The sequence below is a fragment of the Ursus americanus genome, chromosome 14 (assembly GCF_024610735.1).
Source record: "Ursus americanus isolate L20-20 chromosome 14, mUrsAme1.1.p, whole genome shotgun sequence".
Classification (NCBI taxonomy): Eukaryota; Metazoa; Chordata; class Mammalia; order Carnivora; family Ursidae; genus Ursus; species Ursus americanus.
In genome coordinates, this window is record NC_142140.1 from 3,608,290 (window position 1) to 3,630,885 (window position 22,596).

Genomic DNA, 22,596 nt, shown 5'->3' on the forward strand with positions numbered 1-22,596 from the left:
ACCCCAACCCCTACTTCCAAATGGTCGCCGAGCTCCAGGGACCCTCCTTCCTCAATCTGCCCCAAACCCACCCTCAGTTTCTGGCCACCCAATGGTGCCAGCCAAGGGCCCAGCCTCAGCCCTCTCCCTTGAGCTCCTAGACTTTGCCAGGCACCGGGACCCATTCCAAACCTCACGTCTGATCTGTATCACCCTCTACTTAAAAAAAAAAAAAAATTCCTTGATGAATCCCTCCTGGGTTTGGCATAAGCTTCCACCTCTTTGCCCTGGAGTAGGAACAGCTGCAGCTGATACCCACCGAACACGTGCTGAGTGCCACTCTAAGTGCTTCACACATGTGAGCACCGCTAATCCTTACGACACTCTTCTTTCCATTTTACAGACAGGAAAACCAAGGCACAGAGAGGGGAAGTAACTTACCTGAAGCCACACAGCCTCTCCGTGGCCCAGCTGGGATGGGAACCCAGGGTAGATCACGACTGCAATGCCCGCCTCCACTCCCCCCACCCCCAACTGCCTAGGTTCCGGCCATCAGGGCTGGGCTCTCGAGCCCGGCACACCTTTGCCTACGCCATGCTCTCTCATCCAGCCCCCCCCGCCCCAGCCCCTGCCCACTCTCGGCGGCCGCTCCCAGGAGAACATGGTTTCACCAGTCACCAGGTGCCCCTAACTGGGATCGGCCCACCCACTGCACAGCCCCGGCACTAAATATGCGAGCTATTAGGTTAAACTGCTGGATTCGATCACGTGCGCACTGGCTCTAAAATGAGACACATTTGGAATGCAGCCAAACGTTGCTCATGGATTCATTCTCGGCTGGAGATAAATAGAAGAGAGAACGGTTTTGTTCGCCTCCAGAAAGACTCAAGAGGTGACTTGCCGGGGAGGCTTAACTTTGCTGGTGACGCCAAATCGCCATGCTGGCCCACCCTCGCCGAGACTCCTGGGGAGACACCCACGGAGGACGTTCCCGTCCTTCCACCAGATGCATGGGAGCCGGGGGGGGGGCAGCAACGCCAGGACATCAGCCCTTGTCATGGCACCATTTTGAAAGTGGGGAGGTGGGGGCCTGTGCAGAAAAGGGAGCTGGTTCCAATCCCAGAGGCAGTGGGCAGCGGAACCCAGACCCATGACTCCGGATCCCGACCGCTAGCAAGCGGCTAGTGCTTCTTTTCTCGAGAAAAGCGAGTCGTTCAGTACAGAAAGCTCAGGGTTTCACCCCGAGAGGGTCAGCCACGTATGCCCTGAAGCCCCACCTCCTTATAGGTCCTCAGGTGCCCGGCAACCTCGTAGTAAACGGTCACAGATCCCGCCTCTCGGGCCACAGCCACGCCTGTCCTGGGGTCGATGTGGAGGACGCTGCTGGCTGAGGAGCTCCAGGTTCCAGAGAGGCCTGGGAGAGGAAGCCCCGGCTGTCACTCACCGTTCCCACATCCGATACTGCGGCCAAACCCTGTCACCTGGGTGACCGTGCCAGCCTCCTGGCGGCCCTGGCCACCCCCATGCTCCACACTGCTGTCCCGGGGGCCCACTCATCACCTTCAGAGTAGAAGCCACCCCGTAGTTTCGACACCGTGGTTCAGGCCCGCTCTCCCCCAGGCTCCTGGCTGCGGCCACCTGGGGCCACCTGCAGGCCCAGCACACCTGTTCTTTGCACAGCTGCTGCCTCGCCCAGAGTGAGCCTCCCGCCCTCCCTCCTCTCCAGGGCCTCCCTGCTTGGAATCTCCTGACCATTCCCTTGTCCTGGGATGACCGGGGAGCTGGCCCTCCCCACGGGACCACCCCTGCCCACCCCCAACTGCTGATCAATCCCTTTTTAGCAAACAAAGCAGGAGTCAGGCTCGAGAGCAGGTGCTGGACAGCCTTTTGTAGTTAAAAGCCGGTCACATTATAGAATATATACCACATTCTATTTCTGGCAAATTAGATTTGTTTTTCTTGAAAGGCAGTGTTGAACTTCCTTTTAAGATGAATTTAATTAGGTAAAAAAAATAGGGAGACCATTTGAAAAAAAAAAAACCAAAAAAACAAGTAATGCCGGTCAGGGATATACAGGTGGCGCGGGAGCGGCTGGAATCTGGAAATCGCGGGCCCAGCAGCTGCTCTTCTCCTGCACGTGCAGTGGACGCACGCGGCCCAGCACGGTAACCACGCGCGAAATGCACGCAAATGAAACAGGCAGCTCCGCCCTCGCATTAGCCACGTTTCGAGGGTTGATCCTGAGTGCCCCCCGTGTTAGACAGCAGATACAGGAGGTCTCCACGGTGGCAGAAACCTCTACCAGACCGCACTACGTGAGCGCCGGGGCTGGCAAGCTTGCTCCGTAAAGGGCCAGATGGTACATGTGTCGGGCTGCGGGGACCCGAAGGTCTGTCTGATGCCACCGCTCAAGCCGGCAGTCGCAGGGTAAACACGGCCACTGACAGCACGTGAATGAACGGGGGCGGCAGAGTTCTAATGCAATCGTGTTTGCAAAAAGAGGCAGCACGCTGGATTTGGCCTGTCAGGTTCTGACGCCTGCTCTCGAACCTCCAAGAGCTCTGTCTTATCTTCACGACGGGAGCCCGCTCCCATCTTTGGGACTGCCCTGGACTCAGAAGGGTTCCCCGGCCAGTAGCCACCTCTCTTACCTTCCAGGCCGACCAGGACCGTGGCCAGACAGAGGACGTCTCCCACCACCACCGCTCCGGACAGCTCGGGGGAGATGGCCTGTTGCACGGGCAGTGGGACGAAGTCGGAGAGGCCCACGTGCTCCGCGTCCCACACGCTGAGCAGCGTCAGGCCGACACTGACAGTGCGCACGACGCACGTGTTGTTGGTGGCGCCCTTCCCGATCTGCACAAACTCGTCCCTAGGCACAGGAGGGGGAGGCAGGCTCTCAGTCTCAGGGAAGAGGCGCCCGACTCCGGGGGGAGAAACACCCTGGGTCCCCTGCCTGGCGAAGCTTCTTGCTGACTGCAGCCCCCCATGTCCCTCCGGCTCGAGTTTACCAAGCAGCTGCCGCAGATCTGGGGCCACTGCAGGCCACACGAACCTGACCTCCTCTCCTCTTCCCCAGGAGGAGCCCGTGGCCCACAGCTGGGGTGGCCCGGAACACACCACCCCCCCGTGTTCTGGAAGGGAAGGCTGAGGCCAGAGGGCAAGGTGAGCTTCAAAGCGCTTGCCAGTCCCTTCCCGACAGTGAACTGGGACATTCTTGGGAGGCATGACCTCTGGCCCCTGTCTCCTCTGTAAATGGGGATGAGAACGTACCCGTGTCCCAGGCTCGACGTAAGCGTGAAACCAGGTCAGTGGCTGTAAAGCGCTGAGACCAGCGGCCGGCCTGAGGGCCATCCCCTTCCTCCAGCGTACCTTCTGACCCCTGAGCCCTGACTGGTCTCCAGGAGAGGTGCTCCCACCACAAAAAGGCCAGCAGGACTTCTGTGGGGTAGCTGAGGGGGTGGGAGGACCCACCTCCACTTCCTCCAGGGAAGCCTAGGTCCCAGACGGACGCACGGCCCATAGCGCGTGCACAGAGCTCCACAGTTTGCCTTCGAGACTATGGCCTCAGTTGGTGGCCCTGAGGACGAGGCAGGCTCCCCACACGACAGGTGTGGAGACAGAGGCCTGGAAAGGTGAGCTGCCTTGCCTGGGAAGGGCCCCCAAAGGGCAGAACTGGGGTTCAAAATGGGTCTAACTCCAAACCCTGGTCCTTCTACCATGCTACGTCCCCTGTGCCTGGCCCTGGTATGTGAGCAATAGGGGACACGTGTGTTGCAGGCCCGTGGGGAGGCCAACCTGCAGTGGTCACCCGCACCTGGATACAATCTTCTGTCCCCCACACTCCCTAGAACCCCTGCCCAAGCTGTCCTCCTTCCTCCTGTGCCTGATGCCTCTCTCTCCTGCTCTTAGCTGGTCTGCATGCCCCTGGGGCAGCGGCTCTCAAGCTTTAGAATTGCCTGGCGACCTCCTTAAAACCCAGATTGTTGGGTCCTGTGGACGTGCACTTCTAAGGGCTCCCATGTGCTGCTGGCGCTGCTGGTCTGGGGACCACGCTTTGAGACTCACTGCTCCAGCAGCCCCAGTAAGAGATTTCGGCAGGCCCAAACTGAGGCCACAGCTCTCTTCCTGCTCTGGAGAGTGCCCTCTCTCCTCACATGAGGCCCGCGGCTGCAGCTGTATTTCGAAAGAGTCAGCCAGAATGAATTGCAGGTGGAGCCAGATGGGACCTGGTCTTCAAACCCCACTTCCTGGCTGTGTGACCCTGGGCAAGTGGCTTGACCTCTCTGGGCCTCTACAAATGAGCTACGGTGAGGCGTCAGTGAGGCATAGTGGATGCAGTGAACGTCGGACTCCTTGCTCACCAGCACCGGAGCGCTGGAGGGGGTGCACCTTGAGGGGTGACCAACCTCTATAAAGTCTGTGACCAGTGATTTGCATCTACTGATCGCAGAGCCGGTGCAATGGCCCGGATGGCTGTCTCCCCTGCCGTGGGCTTTCCCAGGTACCCAGAAGTCTTACCACAGGGCCTCTAACCACAAACCCCGACACCTGTGTCTCGCCTCCTGCTCACCGGGGGACATCACCGACAGCCTCCTGCCACGTAGTCATAAAGGCTCTGGGCCACGCTTTCCCCTCGCTCCTGCCTCCTGACCGAGCCCAGGGCTTCCCCCTGGGGCCCTACAAGTGTGGCACGTCCCTCCTCTTGGTGACTGCAAGCTCTCCTTTCGGTGGCACTAGAGTGTCCGGTCGCCATCCAGGTAGAACGGAGGCACCCCTTCCCCTGAGAAACGAGCGTCACCCACACCCGACCTGTTGGTTGCAAAGCTGAGGACGGAGTTGTGAGCGTGGAAGATATCTCCGGAGTTGTCATGGAAGTGGACCGTGAAGGTCACAGTCATTCCCAAAGGCAGGGCTGCCAGAGCCTCCTTGTTCCGGGTGTGCAGGGCGGGGCTCATGGAGGTCCTCAGGTAAGAGACCGGAGACACCTGAGGACAGAGCAGGGGTGGTGGTGGCCGCACTGGGAACCGGCCTCCCCAAGACGAAACACCTGCCCCCAGCCAGTAACCCCCCTAGGGAAGGACTGGGGGCTGGATCGACTCGGGGGTCACGGCAAGAGGAAAGGCCTCGGTCTCCTGAGCGTCCCAACCTAGTGACAAGATTCCCGCCTTCCCGCGCGGCAGGCCGGCCTGAGGAAAACAAAACCCAACCTACAAGAGTCAAGGCCTGTGACTGAAAAATTAGCTCATTATTCACATTTGTGAAAATATCCCCTGGGCTTTGCATGTTGGGTTTCTGGGGGAAACCTGGCTCTCCGGGCGCTGAAGTGGAAGCAATGCCTGCTTGGGCTGCCGAGGAGGCCTTCATGGGGGCCGCTGGGAGCCTGCAGGTGCGCCAGGGAAAGCAGGACGGGGAGGAGGGAACCCGAGCTCCAGAGATGTGGCCTTGGTCCCCTCACTGGACCTCACTCCGAGTAAAATCTGTCCTGGCCAGAATGTTCGCCCCCTCAAAAGACCTGATTTCTGGGATAAAGATCAGTGAGTACAGTGACAGGTACACAGCTGGTGCTCAATACATATTAGCTGAAATAGGGTGAGCAGTGAGTCACTTCCACTTACTCAAAAAGTAGAGCAAAGGGTTCCCTGCGAGGCACCCACCTTGACACAAAAAGGCAGTAATTAAGGAAGCAGGTCTGTGGCCCAGGCCAACCCTTAAACTCAAAGTCACACATGTCGTCTGTCACTCAGGATTCAGCATGTGGCTAGGAGGGGAATTTGGGGCACCCGACCCAAGGTCGCCCAAGGAGAATGTCCCTAGCACCAAGGAGCATGGAATGGCAGGGGGCCATGGGAACAATTGTGATGAGGCCGGGGGACCCAAACCCGAGCCCGGCCCATGTGGGTTAGGGCCCAGACCCGGCCTCGCAGCCACCGAGACTGACTCACTTCCACTGTGAGTCTCGGTTTCCTCGCCTGTAAAACGGGTCACTGAATTCTCCACACCGCCACGCGTGTACGTAACGCGACGATTTCTGTGCCGGGTGTCCAGCACACGCCGTCAATGCTGTGGGCACCGACCATGCTCCACGCACCGCTGCCCCGTCAGGACGCAGGGTGCCAGTCCCAGCAAATCACAGGCCTCGCTGGGCCTTGGTTTCCCCTCCCTGAAACAAGGCCGTGGCAATCAATAACCTCCAAGGAACTTCGGCTCTGACATCCGGAAGATGCTATAGCTTTTCCTCTAGGACCTTTGCCCCCAGGTTATTCTCCAGTAAATTCTTCTGTACGATTTCTCAGCTGGAAGGTGAATAGATCCATTTTACACCTGCGAGGGGGAGTTTTTACCTCGACGCTATTACTCCAAAAAGGGGGAGAACACGATCCTACCTTTACAGCGAAGATGATGGTTTGGTTGGCCCCAAAAGGCTCTTGGGCAGTCACTTCGATTGTGGACGTCCCGATCACGGACCCTGACGTCAGGAAGCCTTTCTCGTCCACGTGCACCACGGGAACCTTCTCCGGCCCATCCAGCACGCGGTAGCTCAGAGACGCTGCACCATCCCTTTGGAAAACAAACAGACCCAGTTTTTCAGAGGTCACAGTGAGGGGCCCTGCGTCCCTGCCCTGAGACGCGGCCGTCTGGGCTTCCCGAGGGCTCCTGGGAGAAGGAAAAGGCCTGATCCTGGCCCCACCGTGCATTAGGGCCTGGGTGGGCAGCCTGACTACAGCCTCCCCAGTCACCCACGGGACACCTAATGTGGGAAACTGACGGTTCCAAGGAGAGTGCTGCTTCTGGGAGAAGAGACTGAGGTCTGAGCTTCTCTCACCCCGTGCTCGGGATGTTTGCTGTAAAAGATTGTTTCTGGGGCAAACTATTTCGCATTTACTGACATAAGGCAGCCTGGCACGGTGCGAAGAGGACGGGGCCCTGACTGAGCAGAGTCCCAACGCCCCGCAGACAGCTGCGTGCCTTGAGGCACCTCGTGTCTCCTCTCTCGGCCTCTGTTTCCCCAACTGTGAAAGGGAAGCGATGGTCTTGCCCTGTCCTATTTCCAAGGGCAGGGAACGGGATGAAAATGGGCTACTTGCTCAGAAAATGGTTCGTGAAGCTGCTAATGACCCGCGCTGGGTAGAAGACAAACTCCACGTGTTTTATGCTCTTTCACGTTACTATATAATAAAGAAACGACAGGAAGGGAAAGTGTTCCGCCCCCAGGGCTAGCCCCCTCACCTCGCTCTTTGCACGCAGCCCTACAGACCGTGTTCAGACCACTGCCTCTGCTTCAACTTTCTCCCCCATCACCAACCCCTTCCTTGGAACCTGCAGAAGTCCTGCTCACCCTTCAAGACGCAGCTCAAGGAGCCTGGACGGCTCAGTTGGTTAAGTGTCTGCCTTCAGCTCAGGTCATGGTCTCAGGGTCCTGGGATCGAGCCCCACGTCGGGCTCCCTGCTCTGCGGGGAGCCTGCTTCTCCCTCTCCCTCTGCCCCTCCCCCCACTCATGCTCAAGCGCTCTCACTCTCAACTAAATAAATAAAATCTTAAAAAAAATGACCCAGCTCAAGCATCTCTATCTGACATGCTTCCCCTAAGTCCTCACCCCGAAGGCCCTTCTTTGGGCTATGGCTGAACCATTAGACCTTGTTTGACTGTCACCCTTCCCATGCTGTGCTCCTCTCTTCCCACCAGAACGTCATCCACCGGTGGTCCAGGAGCCTAGCACACAGCCTGGCATTTAGACACTTGGGGCTGAATGAACATCACATGTGTGTGCTTCAGGCACCATGCAAGTACCCCTGTGGTCCTCAGAGCCCTCCCTTTGCAAACTGCCGTTCACATGCAAAGAAAGTCATTGCTACCAAAGGCACCCCACGTGAATATAAGACAGGAATTACACGAGCAGACACCGATGTGTGTCCCCATTGAGTGGGGATCTGGCTAAGTGCAGGTCTGGGGGGCCCCAGAATTTGCATTTTACCATGCTCCCAGGTGATGCCCGTGCTGCTGGGTCAGGAATGATACCCACCAAGCAGCAAGTCTCGAAGACAAAGGGGCATTTGAAAATTTAACTCTTCCAAGGTGGTACTTTTCCCCTTTGGGGTCGTGGACTGGAGCAGTGGGCGTTAAACGGTTTCTGGGAGACAGGGATGAAAAGCTGGACCCACAGGGACATGTGATGTGGAACAGCAGGAGAAATCCACGGGGAAGAGAAAGAGGAACGCAGAAGCCCCACCCACTTCCACCCGAGAGACGCAGTTCGCTTGAAGCACCCTCGGCTCCTGACAACTTTGACAAATGAGTCGTGGGGTGCGGAGCGCCGCTTCCCAGCCCAGCTGCAAACAAGCGCTGAGTCACGTACCTGTTTGTCTGGAGCCTGATAAAGGAGTTGGGTGACATTAATATTTGTTCTGCTTCTATTTCAGGGCTCAGCAGCAGCAGCTTCTCGAATACCTGGAACGGAGGGCGAGTTTTGTTCCCTGGGATGCGCTGGAGTCCCATCCAGGCCCCTGCTCCCCTCCTGGCAGGGAGACCCAGGGGGCCCAGAGGGGAGGAACACTGTTGCAGGCACCTGCCAGGAAGCAGGGGATGGGATGGGAAGGGCGGACTTTTAAGAGAGGCCAGAGGTGTGATGAGAACAAGCAGGCGACTCATGTTTGTGCACCGCGGCGGCGGCTGCGTCACGAAGTCAGGGAGCACGGCCGCTCCCTAGGTTCCCGTGGTGGGGGGAGCTTTGTGGGCATGGAAGGTGGTGTACAGAGTTACCGGGCCCAGGGTCTGGCTCAGCTGCTCCTCACTGTGCCCACCTCGGAATACCCCCCATTCACCCGCGGCCCTGTTCGTACTCCGGGAGCCGCACGGGCCAGGGGCAGGGTGTGTCAGTGAGCCGGGCCAGCAGATGAGAAACCTGGTCCTGTCAGAGCGAATCAGATCGAATCTGATCCTCAGTCCCTAAGAGCTCCGAGGCCTTCCACGGCTCCTCAGCCCATGGTCGCAGCTCTCACGGGAACTCCAGAGCCCTCCCGACAAGCACCCTAATTGCCCACCACCCTTCCAAGTCCCTTTCTCTAGGGGCCCTTGGGAGGACCTCCCTTGGCATCTGAGCCTGGATGCTGAACCCAGCTTTGAGCTCCCCCACTGGCCTCTGATCTCATCAGATGGGCTGGATTCTAAGGGTCCGATTTTCCCTCCCTCCCAGGACTGCTATGTTCTGATCATATACATAAGCCCAGATTTCCGCATCTGTGAAATGGGTCTAAAACCAATAATCCTTGCTATGTCGATCTCAAAGAGCTATGGGATTCGTGTAGTGACGTGAGCGGCACTTCCTAAATGGTGAACGATAAATGGCCTCTGGGGGAGAGATGGGGTCCTGGTGTCGGGGGGGAGGGTCCCTCCACCTGGCAGGGGGTGCCCAGCACGGAGCAGCCTCACTGGCTCTGACCCAGACACACCCACGGCACGGGAAACACACCCGCGAATAGGTTTCCTCCTGTTTTTCTTAAATGCATGTGCTTTGTTGCCCTCTTCAGAGGGAGGGGAGGGTGGGAGAGCGATCCTACTTTCCTGTTAACTCAAGTGTCCGGAAAGCAACAGTGCAAGCAGCAGGGTCAACAGCGACGGACCCGTGGCCTCGCCCCCCAGGGGGGACAAGGAGGGGGAGCCGTGGGGCCGGCTCCATTAGGGGGAGGCTGCTTCTCATCGCCTGCTGATTCTGCCACGTGGCAAGACGCCGTATCTTCAGGACAAGCTGCCTACTGGGTTTTTAGACAACATCTTCCTATTTTTAAATGCTGGCAACAAATAAAAATTGTTTCAGAGCACTTCATGAGCCAAAGCAGATCCATCTGTGGGCTGGAACCAGCGTCTCGAAGTTTCTGAAGGACTCAAACCTCCAGCTGCTGTCAGCTAGGGAAACCGAGGCACAGAGATGCTAAGTGACTCAAGTGAGGTTGCAGAATTTGGAAGCTGCAAAGCCCTGTCTTTAATCCTGAGAGGCGCCAGACATGATTTCATTTTATTTTTAACTGGGAAGAATGTATCTTTGTATTTGGGTCTGTGTTTGTAACTGTATTTATCCACGTATGCGTGTGTGTGTGTGTACGTGAGCGTGTGTGTGTCTGTGGGTCTGTGGGTGCACGTGCCAGCACACAGGCAGAGGTAAGGGGGTTGCTAAATGGTTGTTTCTTTCTTTGAAAATCTTTACCCCTGCAGGGGTAAGCGTCTAGGTTAGAACCGGTTTATTTCATCCGCAAGCGGGGGCTTGACTCTGTTTCTCTTCTCATGATATGTAGGGGCCACCTTCAGTTTTTCTTCGCAGTCTAGAGGGATCCCGTGTTACCGAGTCCCAGATGAGCAGAACGGGGCCCTTTGAAGCTAAAAATGCTCTTCAGAAGCAACTTGTCCCCTCCCTACTTTTAGAGAGGGTCCCCGAAGGACAGGGGAGGTAGGAGGGCAGGCTGGAGAGAGAAACATGGGCGCCGAGCCCCAGGTGGGAGAACCACTGGGCTCTAGGTCCTGACTCAGTGGTGTACCCCTGGGGGCTCTGAGCAACCCCCTCCCTCTCTGAGGCTCGGTTTCCATCTGTGAACCGATGGGTCACACTGTCTCCCAGGCCGTCCACACTGCACAGCCCTCCAGGCCTTTCTGGGCCCACCACCCACTCACTGCGACCTGGAGGGGGCACTTTGACCCCTACCCCCTTGGGCCGCAGGCTCGTCATCAGGCAGCAGTGCCCCCCTGGCTTCATGGAGCACCTCCCAGGTGAGACGACACTGGGAAGTGGCGAAAGGCAAGTCTGCCTCCATTAAACGCTCTGTGAGTATTTGCGAAATAAACACAGACAATTCCGCGAATGCCTCATGATTTTCCAGTTCTTCCTACCATGAAGGTGCCTCAGACTCCGAGCGCAGAATTATCTATTTGGGGGAAACACTGAGCTATTTCAGACCTCTAGGACTTTGTATGTGCCATTCCTTCCACCTGGCCTGCCGGCCACCCGCCCCCATCCTGATGGCCTCGGGCAGCCCCAACTCTGGGCTCCCACAGCACCTTATATACTCCTGACCCCTGCAGGCCGAGAAGTGATCAGGTGCAGGGGTGGTAGCAGGGCTGATGGGGGCCTGAATGGCCTGGGATGGGTGGGGGCGCTTGCTTTCCCTCTAACGGTGGCTTCGGCCCCTGCCCTTTACCTGGATTTGGATCTCATCGGTGAGTTCTTTGGCGAGGCCAAGCAGCTGCCCAGCGGTGGGGTCCAGAGCCTTGACCACCACTCTCAGCCCGGTCCGGCCTTTCACCCGGCCATGTACGTTCATGGCAAAGTTGTACTGTGCCGGCAGCCGTAGTGAAGCCTGGGATAGACACCAAACACGTTCTCAGGGAGGGTCTGGGGCCCCGGTACCCCCAATAGCTGCCCACCCGTCCTCAAAGGCTCTGCCTCCCCGCTCTGGCCGGGGCCTGCTAACCCCAGCAACCGTGCAGCATACAGTTGTGCAAGGCTCACAGGTGCAGGTGGGTCAACCCAGCTGGGCAGGCCTTCTCAGAACCTTTAGCGTGTAGAGTGGGTGATGAACCAAGAGGGATGCCAGGCTTGGCAGTGTTTCCCTAAAAAGCCCCCCCTGTAATGGGATGTCTGTGCTATAGGAACAGTCTGGGGAAGCCCTAGGACCCTCCCAACCACCCCCTCCCTGCTGTGCACAGATAAGGCAAGAAGAAACCTCCTCAAACCAGCCCCCACTTGGGTCCTGCATGACCACGGCCCACCGGGGTGGCAGACTGGAGTCACCAGGGCTCACGCCCTATCCCATCTCTCCACTGGCCCACTGGGCAACACACGCCAAGTCCCTGCCCATAGGGAGGCTCCAGTCAATACAAGGAGGGGGTCAGTAGCTTTTCTTCCAGCTCTCAGGTCTGAGGAAAGGCCAGGGTCCCTGCAAGAAAGGCTAAGGGGAGGGGAATTTGCCCTCGTGGGTAAATCCTGAAAAAGCCCCGGGACTGCCAGGCATCGCCTCAGAGAAAAGGTCAGAAGTTACAGACTGGGGACCCTGACCAAGACCCTGTGATGTTCTAGAACTTCTGTGGCCTCCCCAGCAGGCTGTCATTTTTGCTGCATCCCGAAGTCAGTTACCCACGAAGCCGTCCGTGCAGCTTACCAAGCTCGTGCTTAGAGTGGAAAGGCCTCCGAGGAGGGAGAGCTAGGAGCCCAGATTCCTGGACATGAGAGGACTGGGAGGGGAGGAAGGACATTAGGGGAGGACGGTGTGGTGGCAGCATCTGCTAGGTGTCCCGATGAGCCTTGAGAGAGAGAGTGGGGCCAGGAGTGGCCCGGGAGTGAGGGTGCAGACCCCACGTGCAGAAGTACGGGGAGACGGCTCCGTGCTCCGGACACGGGTGCACACAGCGGGGAGGGGGCTCTGGGTGGGCAGTTACCTCGTGGTGTCGCCCCCGGATGTCCAGGATGTCCCGCTTGGTGACAGACCAGTGGAAGGTCAGGCCTGGCACAGCGTTGCCAAAGGAGAAAGGGTTCTGGCTGTTGGTGATCCCGGTGATATAAACAGGCATCTGCAGGAGAGAAGCCAGGCCCGTGGCAACCGGAGGTCCCCTGCTGAGCATGCCCCCCGAAGCCCTGGGCACTGCCTGAACTACCTCTCCACTGCCTGGGTCCCTTCCTATCGCCCTTGTGCCATGGGAGCTGCGCCCCGTCCTTCCCTCCAGAGATGGACCCAGCACAGGTGCGGGAAGGGCTGGCGGAACAGCCAGTGATCAAATAAAAGACAGAACTGGCCCCTCCACACACTGTCCTTGGGCTGTGGACGGTGTGTCACCTTGTCGGACTGACCCCCTCTCTGTGATGTGACCCCCCAGAGCTCCAGGGTACCTGCAGCCTCCCGAGCGGCACGGCTCACCCTGCCCCGTGGTCCCTGCCTCTGCTCTTCTTTCTCAACCTAGCAGGGGGGCCCTGCTCACGGGGGACGGGCACGGGCGGGAGTCGCAGCTCCTGAGCGCCCGCTAGGCGAAACACGCGGAGGAAAACTGCAAAAAGCCAAGAACAGACTCCATGCCAGGCTGCCTGGGTCAATTTCCAGGTCCATCACTTACTAGCCGTGTGACCTTGGGCCAAGGCTGTAGCTCCCTACGTGTGTTCGTCTCCTCATCCATCACAGAGAGCTGACGTGGGGGGCAACCTCACAGGTCGTTAAGGAACATTGAAGGAATTACTGCACAGAAAGCTTGGAGTAGGGTACCTACAGACGTGAGCTCCTGTTACGTGCCAGGTGCTATTCCAGGTGTGGGAAGCTGGCGGACTCAGGGTGGGGAAGGTCCTGAGGGGACACAGATGTCACTCAGTAACTGTGCCGACACAGAACTGGAGGGAGCAAACGTTACGCAGACAAGGAGCTTCTGCACTGGGGGAGCGAAAACACAGAGTACCTGGGGGGCCTGGGGCAGGAAACACAGGGAAGGCTCCTAAAGCTGGAGCTGAACCCAGGGCCCAGCAGCTGTTGAGCAGGAGAGGGAACAGTGACCTAGCCACGACTCCACCGAGCTCACCCTGAACCTGAACTCAGAGCCCGAGACCTGCCGAGAGGCTGCTCGGACAGCAAGCACGGACGGGGGGCGCCGGCTAGCTTCCCGCCTCACCTGGGTTCCCGTCCTCATGCGAGTGATGGGGGCGCGGATCCTCACGGCCTGGAGAAGCAGCACCTCCACCTCCACGAGGTCCTAGGAAAAGGGCTTCGGGGTTCAGGCTGGCTGCGGTAGGGACTAGGCGCTAGCAGTGGGTGTTTCATGAAGGGACCCCTCCAGGGAAGGGGGACCTCGCCAAGGCCGGCGTAGAGTCCCGGGGCCAGGAGGCACTCCCGAGATGTCCAGCACCGTGCTCCTCTCCCCGAGGCAGCCGGGCTTTGTGGGTGGCTCAGCCCACAGAGACCTGGCCGCTGTTTTTCCCGTTCCCTTCGGGGTCCCATCCTGGTCCTCTGAGTCCAGAGACTTGGGGGCAGTCACTGGGGACTGTTCTTCTGGGTGGCCCTCAAAGGACAGGATTGCAGATTCTCCCAACCCCAAATCTAGCATGTTTCTCTCTGTAAGTGACCAGGGTACTGGGACAAACGGAGGACACAGGTAGAATCTAGTTAGAGCAGACCCTACAACCTCTTTCATTCTGAAGTCTATACTCTAATCCGGTCAAAGATTAAGTTTAGGGGCACCTGGGGGGCTTGGATGGTTAAGCATCTGCCTTCGGCTCAGGTCATGATCCCAGGGTCCTGGGATCAAGCCCCACGCTGAGCTCCCAGCTCAGCGGGGAGCCTGCTTCTCCCTCTGCCTCTGCCTCTCTCCCCTGCTCATGCTCTGTCTCTCAAATGAATAAATAAAATCTTTTTAAAAATAAAGTTTAACTTTATCAGGCTTTTTTATAGTGCTTTTGACTCTTGCTGAACCCAGGCTACTAAACCCCTTAAGCCTTTCTCGCATTGGCTCATACTGAATCCGCCGCCTTGTGATGTGGACGGATGCCTGGTATTTAGTAGGTGCTCGGTAAACATCCATTCCCTGCCTTCCCTTTGTCCCTTTCACTGCCCGGGCTCCTCTGCCTGTCCCGGCCCATACCCCGGCCACGGGTGCTGGATCTGTGACCTGGTTTAGGCAGATGCAACTGGGAGCTTCTGAGCAGAACCCCACACTCTCTGCGGACACGTGGGCCTCAAGCTGAGCCCCCGCCTGCCTGGGCTCAAGAAGACGGCTTCCAGCTGGAGCTGGCGGCGCAGCCTCTCCATCTGCCAAGGGGCACCAGGCCCTTCCCCCGGCTCCTCTCCCACCGCGCCGGATGGGAGACACACAGAGAGAGGTGGCCCAGCAAGGTCAGACCAGGAAGAGAAGTGGCCGGGAGGGAAACGCATGGCTGTCTGCCCCTCTGGCCAAAGTTGCAGCCAGCTGCCATTTCAGCCACCTGGGCCCCCAGGAGGAGAAAAATAAACGAGTTCCTGAAGCCACAGCCTTTCTTTAGAAGGGAAAAAAAAAAAAAAAAAAAAAAGAAAGGAAAAAGCAAGCAAGCAAGGCCTCCTCGGTCCTTCATCTTATTCTCCGGGACGTCTCTCTGAATCCTGCTATAGGCCACAGGGCAGCTTCCACATTCCCAACGCTTTCTTGTCGTCTTTATAAAATCGATAGGTAGAATCAGGCCATCTACCTCCATGATTCAAAAAGACTTTGTGGTCTAAGCGCGACACTTGCAGAGACACTGAAACTCCTGCGAAAGGGAGTAAATCAATGAACTCAGCGTCGGATCAAAGTCAGCCTCGGGGAAGGACGACGCATCGGCCTCCCCTTCTCTAGGTCGGTGCACGTACCAGCCCCCCTAGGGGCCCTGTTCGGATGCAGTGACCTCAGGGGAGCCCACGGACTCCTTCCAGGGAGCCCTGAATGCTGGAACAGGGGACGGGGTTCTGACAAGGCTGTCTGAAGTCACAGGAGAGCCCAGATTTCTGGCCGCCCCCCCGAGATCCGCAGTCACAGGATGTCAGGGAGAACCTGGGCCTGCTCAGGATGTGGAGACCATCTCCCATCTCCCCTGAGGAGCCCAAGGAGGGGCCCACCCCCGGGAAACAAGGAACACGATCAGACTCAGAAACCAGTGTTCAGGGCACCTGCCCGGCTCAGTGGGTGGAGCACGCGGCTCTTGGTCTCAAAGTCATGAGTTCAAGCCCCACGTTGAATGTGAAGCCAATTTACACAAACAAACAAACAAACAAAAGAGACCAACTTTCCCCCGCCTGGAGTCAGGGCCGCCGATGTGGGGCAGGAAGACCCTCCTGCAGGGGGGACTCCCCTAACTGACCCTTCCAACATCTCTACTGATCCAGAAAAGCACTTCGCAAATGTCCCCGAGTCCAGCCAAGAGGTCTGGGGAGTAACTTAACCTCCAGCAGAGCAAGAGCGATTAGCACATGATTCAGGTTGTCCTTTTTTCCTGGAAATACAAGTCTGGGTCTGAAATCCTACTGGCGTCCAGCTGTCCACGCTTACAGCAGCCGAGCTACACACGCCCCTGAAAACTCATACTGCAATCCACAAAGCATGTCGGAGGCAGCCGTACCCCTTCTCTTCCGTCTGCACGTCCCCAAGCCTCCGGCCACTAGCTCTTCCTTAGGCCCGTCATCGGGAAGCAGGGTAGCAGCAAATGCCCGGGGGCAGGGGGCGCCGAGGGAACTAAAGGACGTGGGTGTAGTGTGCCCAGTGGAGCCCACACGCATTACCTGAGATACAATGACGAGCTTGCCAGTCTCAGCGTCCACAGCCTGCACGACCCCAGACACCGTGCCGTTGCCGACCGCCAGCCCCCGCACCAGCCCCGCGCTGTTCACCACGGCAACGCTCTCGTTGTTGATGGAGAAGAGGATATTGGACTGGGGCTGCGGGCCGCCCTCCGAAGTGATCTGGAGAGGGGAGAAACAGCGGTGCCCAGTCAGCCCCCGTGTCTCATCCTCAGAGGCGAGGGCGCCAACACCCCCAAGCTCTCCATCTTAGCCTCTTGACACCCAGGGTGGGGGTGAGCACATGCCTGAACCCAGGCAGGGGCCATGGGTGGGCTGGGCAAGCATGTGGCCTTTGGCTCCTACCTGCATCATGGCCCCGATGACCAGCGTCACCTTCCTGGGTATCAACCTAAATGGGGGAAAGACCTGCGTGTGGAAACACAAGAGAGAAGGGGGCCAGTGTGTTCCGAGCTCACGCGGCCGGGCAGAATCCCCCCGAATGTTTTCAGGGAGGGGTCACGTGGCGCCTGGACTTCCCTCCTCTGTGAGAGAGGACTGGGGAGGGGCTGGGGTCCTGGCTGGCTTGGGAGGAGCCCGAGCGCCCCTCTCCAGGATCTCAGCCCCCCAGGGGCCTAAGGATCTGCGGTTCCTGGGGCACGTTCTGCTGTTTGAAACCATGCTTCATTTCACCAGACCTGAAGCCCCACAAAAATCAACAAATCTTCACGTAAACCCCCCCCTTCCAGCACGGTCCTCTCCGCGTGGTCCCAACCAGCAGTGTCAGTGTCGCCTGAGAACCATCAGAAGCACACATTCTCCAGCCCACCCCAATCTATGGAATCTGAATGGGGGGGAGGGTCCTGAAATCTTTTTTAACAAGTCCTCCGGGGGATTCTGATGCACGTCAAAGTGCACATTCCACTGCCTTCAGGATTCTTCTCCCTTTCCCCGCGTATCTCCAATTTCTACTGATAAATTGCCTGAGAATAGTTCTCTTCTTCAGTGCCCTCAAAACTCGTCAGATGGAGAAAGAGGGGTTTGGGGGGGGCAGGGACAAGGACGCCCTTGTCTCTGCAGCACGGAAGGCCCAACGTCATCCTCCTGCCTCCCTCCCAGTCCCCGCCTAGCAGGAGCACAGGAAGAACCCGGACGGTGAGCGCATACGCCAGTCGGCCAAGGGGCTGCTTCGTGCGTAAGGATTAGTCTCTGTAGGGCTGTGCTATTTATAGGCAGAAATGAATTCTTCTTCGCCAGAAGAAAGGAGCCCTTCCATCCAGAGGCACAAACCACAAGCACCGGCTCTGGAACAGTTTAATACGAAGTCTGCCAGCCCCCGTGTGGACGAGACCCGCGGAGGAGGCTGGCAGGAAGGCGAGCAGTTTGGTGCTGCCGCTGAAGGAGAAACCTGGACGTGAATTTGGGGCCATGGCTGCCTTGGCCCCTGGGGACTGGGAGGCTCCTGTGAAAACCTAATGCCACAAGATACTCCCAAGTCACACACGGAGATGACCCCAGGGGACCTTGGAGCTCCCTGCTTGCTCCGGGAGCTGCCACGACAGCAGCCCCCTGCCTCGGAGCCCGGTTTGGGCCGACTGCCAGGATGAGCTTCCTGCCTGCAGCTTCCGCCCAGCCGCTCCTTTCTGGCACTTTCGGCCATGTGACAAGTGGCTCTCCCCCTCTCTGAGCCACATCCCTCCCAGAGGGAGATTAAAGTACCTCAGGGCCCTCCCTCTGGTGCTGCCTCCCCGGGGACAGGTGAGGGCTCCCTTTGAATCAGAGAACATCGCAGGGCAGAGATTTTCATACGGTTTCTCCACGGCAGCTTCCTGGACAACCCCTAGAACTCCTAGCCCACCGCCAAAACGACACACTTCCCACTCCACGCATGCAGGCAGCCAGGGCTGGACGGATCCCACACGGTGGGAGGAGGCACAGCTTTACCTCAATCTGCTGTGGGGCCGAGCTGATTCGCTGTCCAGCTTTGTCAGTCACCGTCGCCGTGAGACTGGTCTGGCCAATGGCCACACCATGCACGCGGAATGTGGCGGTGTAGTTGTCAAGAGCTTCGTCGAGGGCCCTGGAACAGAGGGAAGGGCTGGGACTTCTCCCCTGAACCTGCCAGTGCCGTCTCTGAGACGGCTTCCTTGGACCCCTGGGAGGACTCACACCAATGTGATGATCTGAGAAGCCGCTCGGAGCTTCAGGTCCATGAAGGCGAAGTATTTGGCCAGGAAGGGCTTCTTGTGAAAGTCCAGCACGCGGACATATGCCTTGACCGTCTTCCCAATCTCCACCTGCATCGTGGGGGACAGACTCAGGGTAGCCTTTGAGCGACTAGTTCTAACATCGGTGGCCCTCCAAGGCTTTCTGCCAAAGCGCTGCTAACCTCAAACCCACAGACCCAGGTTGAGCTCCAGACAATCAGCCAATCGACAAACAAAAATCAATATAGTGCTTCCTGTATACAAGGGGCTTTGGGAATACTCAGATGCATAAATTACACTCCCCACTCTTAAAGAACTAAGAATCTAGTTAGAGTGACAAGACGCAGCCAGGATGGCATACAGGAGGAGTTCAGTAAGTGCTCATTGACCAAATGGCTCACACCTGGCAGCAAGACCCTCAGGATAGGAAGTGTCGGAGATGCTTAGTCAAGAAACAGAAGTCTGATGGGGAACTAGGACCACAGAAGGAATATCGGAGGCTGTGTAAGAGAATACTGGCTTTTCGAGTACCCTAAGCTGCTCAAACGTTCCCCTTTTAATTCCTACTCTCTCCAGTCAGGAAACTAGGAACCTGACAGCAACCCTCTGTGAGCCTAGCTGCAGCTCCTTCAGGTATTTGGAGCAATAAAAAGTCCCTATTTGTGTTAAAGAAAAGCCTAGATCTATTACGTATTCCTTTTCCAAAAGCACTTGGCAGTCGTGCATTTTACTCATTTGCCACTTGGATTCCAAGAATCCAAAACCCACATACTGGAGAGAAAATTCACCGTCGGCAAGGTGTGTGCCTTGCTTCGTACCTACGCCCGCTAGAGGACAGGAAGTCCCAAGTCGGGGCGAAGGAGGAGACAACTTCGGGCACGACTTACAGATGAACTCTCCTGATGTCAACTGGCATAAAAATCGGACCACAGAGGTTGCTCCACAGCGTGCAGAAGGAGGGACAGAGGCGAGACAGCACTAGAAGCTCGAAGCAGCCCAGGAGGTGGGTACGGGGACTCAGAAGCCAGGAGAAAGAGCAAAGGCATGAGGAAAACAACTCTCACAGCCTCGCCACTCTCCTCGTCTCCGTGAACCAGCAGTGAGGGGCCCTATCAGGAAGCTGCCACTGACCTTATCAACCACGCGGACGTAGAGCTCCTGAATGTCCGAGACGTACACGTCAGCTTTTGCTGGGGCCGGGAAGGCCAGGCACAGGTCATGGATCATGATGGTCGACATGCCCGGGAGCAAAGGGTGCACCTGCAATGTTGGAAGGGATGCTCAGTCCTGCAGCTGCTCATGGCATCAGCCCATCCCTCACGGAGGGATCTCCCATCTCCAGGAGGCCTCCAGGCCAGGGCTCAAGCAGCGGACAAGGAAAATCCTAACCCAGATATTGCCCTGTCTATTCTGTGTTTTGAGCCCCCAGTGCCAGCCAGGGAGAGGGCTTGACATGTAACATGGTAGAACCGGGATGGATCTTGGAGAGCATTTACTTCGACTTGGTACAATTTACGAGACGGAGAAAACGGAAGTTGCTCCAAGCAGAGCAGTCAGTGGCCATGGGACACACACGAGGACTCAAACTCAGGACTTCATGTCTCCCGTGCAGGCCACCTGCCCCTGCAGCTCCAGGAATAGAAGAGTGCCATACACGACATAGCAGCTTTCTGAATGAAACCCTCACTCAGGAGCCGTCCTCTGGCCCCCTAGTATCTCAGAACCTGTATACAGACCACAGAGGCCAGCATGGTCTCAAGTATTAGCCCTGTGAGTCTCATTCATCCCAACATTCTTCTCTGCCTTGGCCGTGTTCGAAATAGAGACCTCGTGAACACTCTGAGTGGATGGACACACCGGAGCTACTGTGTTCCAGTCTTCGCTGCAAAGACTCCCCACTCCCATTTTAAACCTCCTTCTTTCCCCATCTGCTTCGGGGACCCCACATTCAGAAGCATCTTTTCCCAGAGGAACCGCACCACAATCACTGTCTCACACTGCACACGCACTTGTAGTGATGGGTTGTATTGCTTAGGCATGTATCTCAACTGGATGGTCTGGGGGCTGGGTAGGTGGGGGGTAAACCATGGAGCTGGTGGCTGAGTCCAGAGGGCTGCTTCCTGTCTCTGTCAGGCCCTGGCTTTGCTGGCTACAGTTTGTGGTGGTAGAGACATTTGGCAGGGGGCAGGAAGGGGCGGTTTATAGTGATTCAGTATTTGCAAAGCTAGAAGGTCAATATTAAGAACCTGTGGGGGTAAAGAAAGCAGGTTTCCGACCTTAAGGAGAGAGCCAAATGTGATCACATCATATCCAGGTTAAAAATCCTGCAAAGGCAGCCCAGAGAGTGAGTCCAAACCCTTCGCATGTCCTAGAAGATCCTGGCACGAGCTGGCCCTTGCCCATGGCTCTAACGTTACTGCAAACCATGCTCCCTCATTGCGGTCAGGCTCCAGCCACCGTTCTGCTCAGTTCCCCAAAGCCAGCTAGAGCCTGCCTGCCTCAGGCCACACAGCCCATCTTAACAATCTGGGGCTTTTTCCCCGCACCCTGTCTTCACCTGCTGACTCCGGCTCCTCCTTCAGGCTTCTGCTTAAGCATCTGTCCTAGGAAAGTCTTCCCCAATTAGACAGCTAAGGCTTCTTTGCTATCTCTGCTCACTTCTCCTGGTGCGGCTTTACTGCTTGTAATTAGGCAGTGACAGAGACCACAGCCTAGTGTCCGTCCGCCCCCAGGCTGTCTTCTCACGGGCTGTAGCCTCAGGGCTGGGCCTAGCGTCTGGCACAGGCTCACCTCCCACTAAACATATATTGATCAGACCAAGATCCAGGGTCACAGCTCTAGGTCACTGTAGTTATGGCAAAGAAACCTGGTACCCCAGCCTGCTTGCTTAGCTTTAATTTTAGCTTTGTGAAGACCTAGAAATTCTGGGGGGAGGGGGGAGTCGCAAACCCACACACCCTCATCTCTTTGGGAAGTGCCGATTGTGGTCCAACTCCTTCAATGCACATATGGGGAAAGTGAGGCCCACACAGGCTGGGAACCAGCCTTGAAGGGGCAGCACTGGGGAAGAAACCCAGGTACCCAAGCTCCCAGTTCAGGGCTCCTTCTACCACACTCTGCCACTTCCCAGAGCGGGATGCCCCCAGTAACCAAAATGGAACCGTGAGCAGGGGAGGAGGTCAGGGCAGGAAAAGGCCAGAGCTGAGGCAGAGGCCCAAGCCCACGGTTAGCTGGGGGCACAGAGCATTAGCAAGCTTGGCCAAGCTGGAAACTGCCAGTATCATTGAGCTCAAGGGCACACCAACACAGATGAGGCGTGCCCGAGTTATTCCACACCATGACGTAAAGTCGATTAACAAAGATCCCAGAGCGGAAATCACGGTTGTATTCCAAAGTGATGCCTGGGCAATTTGAGCCATCACCACCCAAGTCTGGTATGAAATCCGGGCTGCAGAGTGGGGTCTGGGAAGCACCAGGCCTCCAGCTTTGCCAGGATGATTCACCCTGGCTTATTCGTTTTCCCTCAATGAAAACTCATTAAAAAAATCGAGAGAGAGAAATGAGAGCTTTCCTTGAAAACCTAATTCAAGGCTCCAATCTAATGCTCCTGCAGAAGTAACCGCTGTCAGGACCTGCGTGTCCTTCACAGCACCGAGAAATCACACGTTGCACTGGCGGCTGACAGACCCACGCAGGGGAATGCATGGAGGGCTTTTTCCTGTTCTTTTTTCCCTCTCCTTCAAAAGGACCATTTTGCACATTTTAAACAAAGACATAAAATGGCGAGGGGAAATCAATTTGTCTTCCACTTGATTTCCCAGAGGCTGGACGTCCAGCCACCTTCCGGATGACAGACGCAGAGGACGGCCTCGAGCTGCCATCCGTGGAGAGGCTGCGTGACCCGGCCTGCCCCCCTGCCAGCACACATCAGCTCCCCTCGCCCCTGCCCAACAAGACTTCAGGGGAGAGCTCGCCAGGCCCCCTGGGAGACAAACCGCTCTTGGGGAAGGGAGGGCATTTGCCAGGCGGCTGGTGGCCAAGCGGGGACCTGCCCCCCTGCTGACTCTGGCCTCTGCCTGTCTGCTTCTCCAGCCATCTCGGATCCACTTGCTTCTTGACGGACATTCGGGGGGAACATGTATGTGGGAGAGGAGGAGGGGAAACT

At 57.3% G+C, this 22,596-nt stretch overlaps 1 protein-coding gene across 1 annotated transcript in view; it reads right to left on the bottom strand.

Moving 5' to 3' along the window:
• Positions 1 to 22,596, bottom strand: part of NUP210 (nucleoporin 210) — a 103,852-nt gene that overhangs the window by 10,381 nt on the left and 70,875 nt on the right. The window contains exons 21-33 of the mRNA XM_045812304.2: positions 19,563 to 19,691; positions 18,394 to 18,521; positions 18,169 to 18,304; positions 16,591 to 16,653; positions 16,228 to 16,407; positions 13,616 to 13,696; positions 12,404 to 12,535; positions 11,167 to 11,325; positions 8,337 to 8,428; positions 6,366 to 6,540; positions 4,792 to 4,967; positions 2,631 to 2,851; positions 1,257 to 1,393 (exon numbers count right to left, since the gene is read on the bottom strand). Of these exons, the coding sequence (XP_045668260.2) occupies positions 1,257 to 1,393; positions 2,631 to 2,851; positions 4,792 to 4,967; positions 6,366 to 6,540; positions 8,337 to 8,428; positions 11,167 to 11,325; positions 12,404 to 12,535; positions 13,616 to 13,696; positions 16,228 to 16,407; positions 16,591 to 16,653; positions 18,169 to 18,304; positions 18,394 to 18,521; positions 19,563 to 19,691 (1,809 nt within the window). The remainder of the gene's footprint in view (positions 1 to 1,256; positions 1,394 to 2,630; positions 2,852 to 4,791; positions 4,968 to 6,365; positions 6,541 to 8,336; positions 8,429 to 11,166; positions 11,326 to 12,403; positions 12,536 to 13,615; positions 13,697 to 16,227; positions 16,408 to 16,590; positions 16,654 to 18,168; positions 18,305 to 18,393; positions 18,522 to 19,562; positions 19,692 to 22,596) is intronic.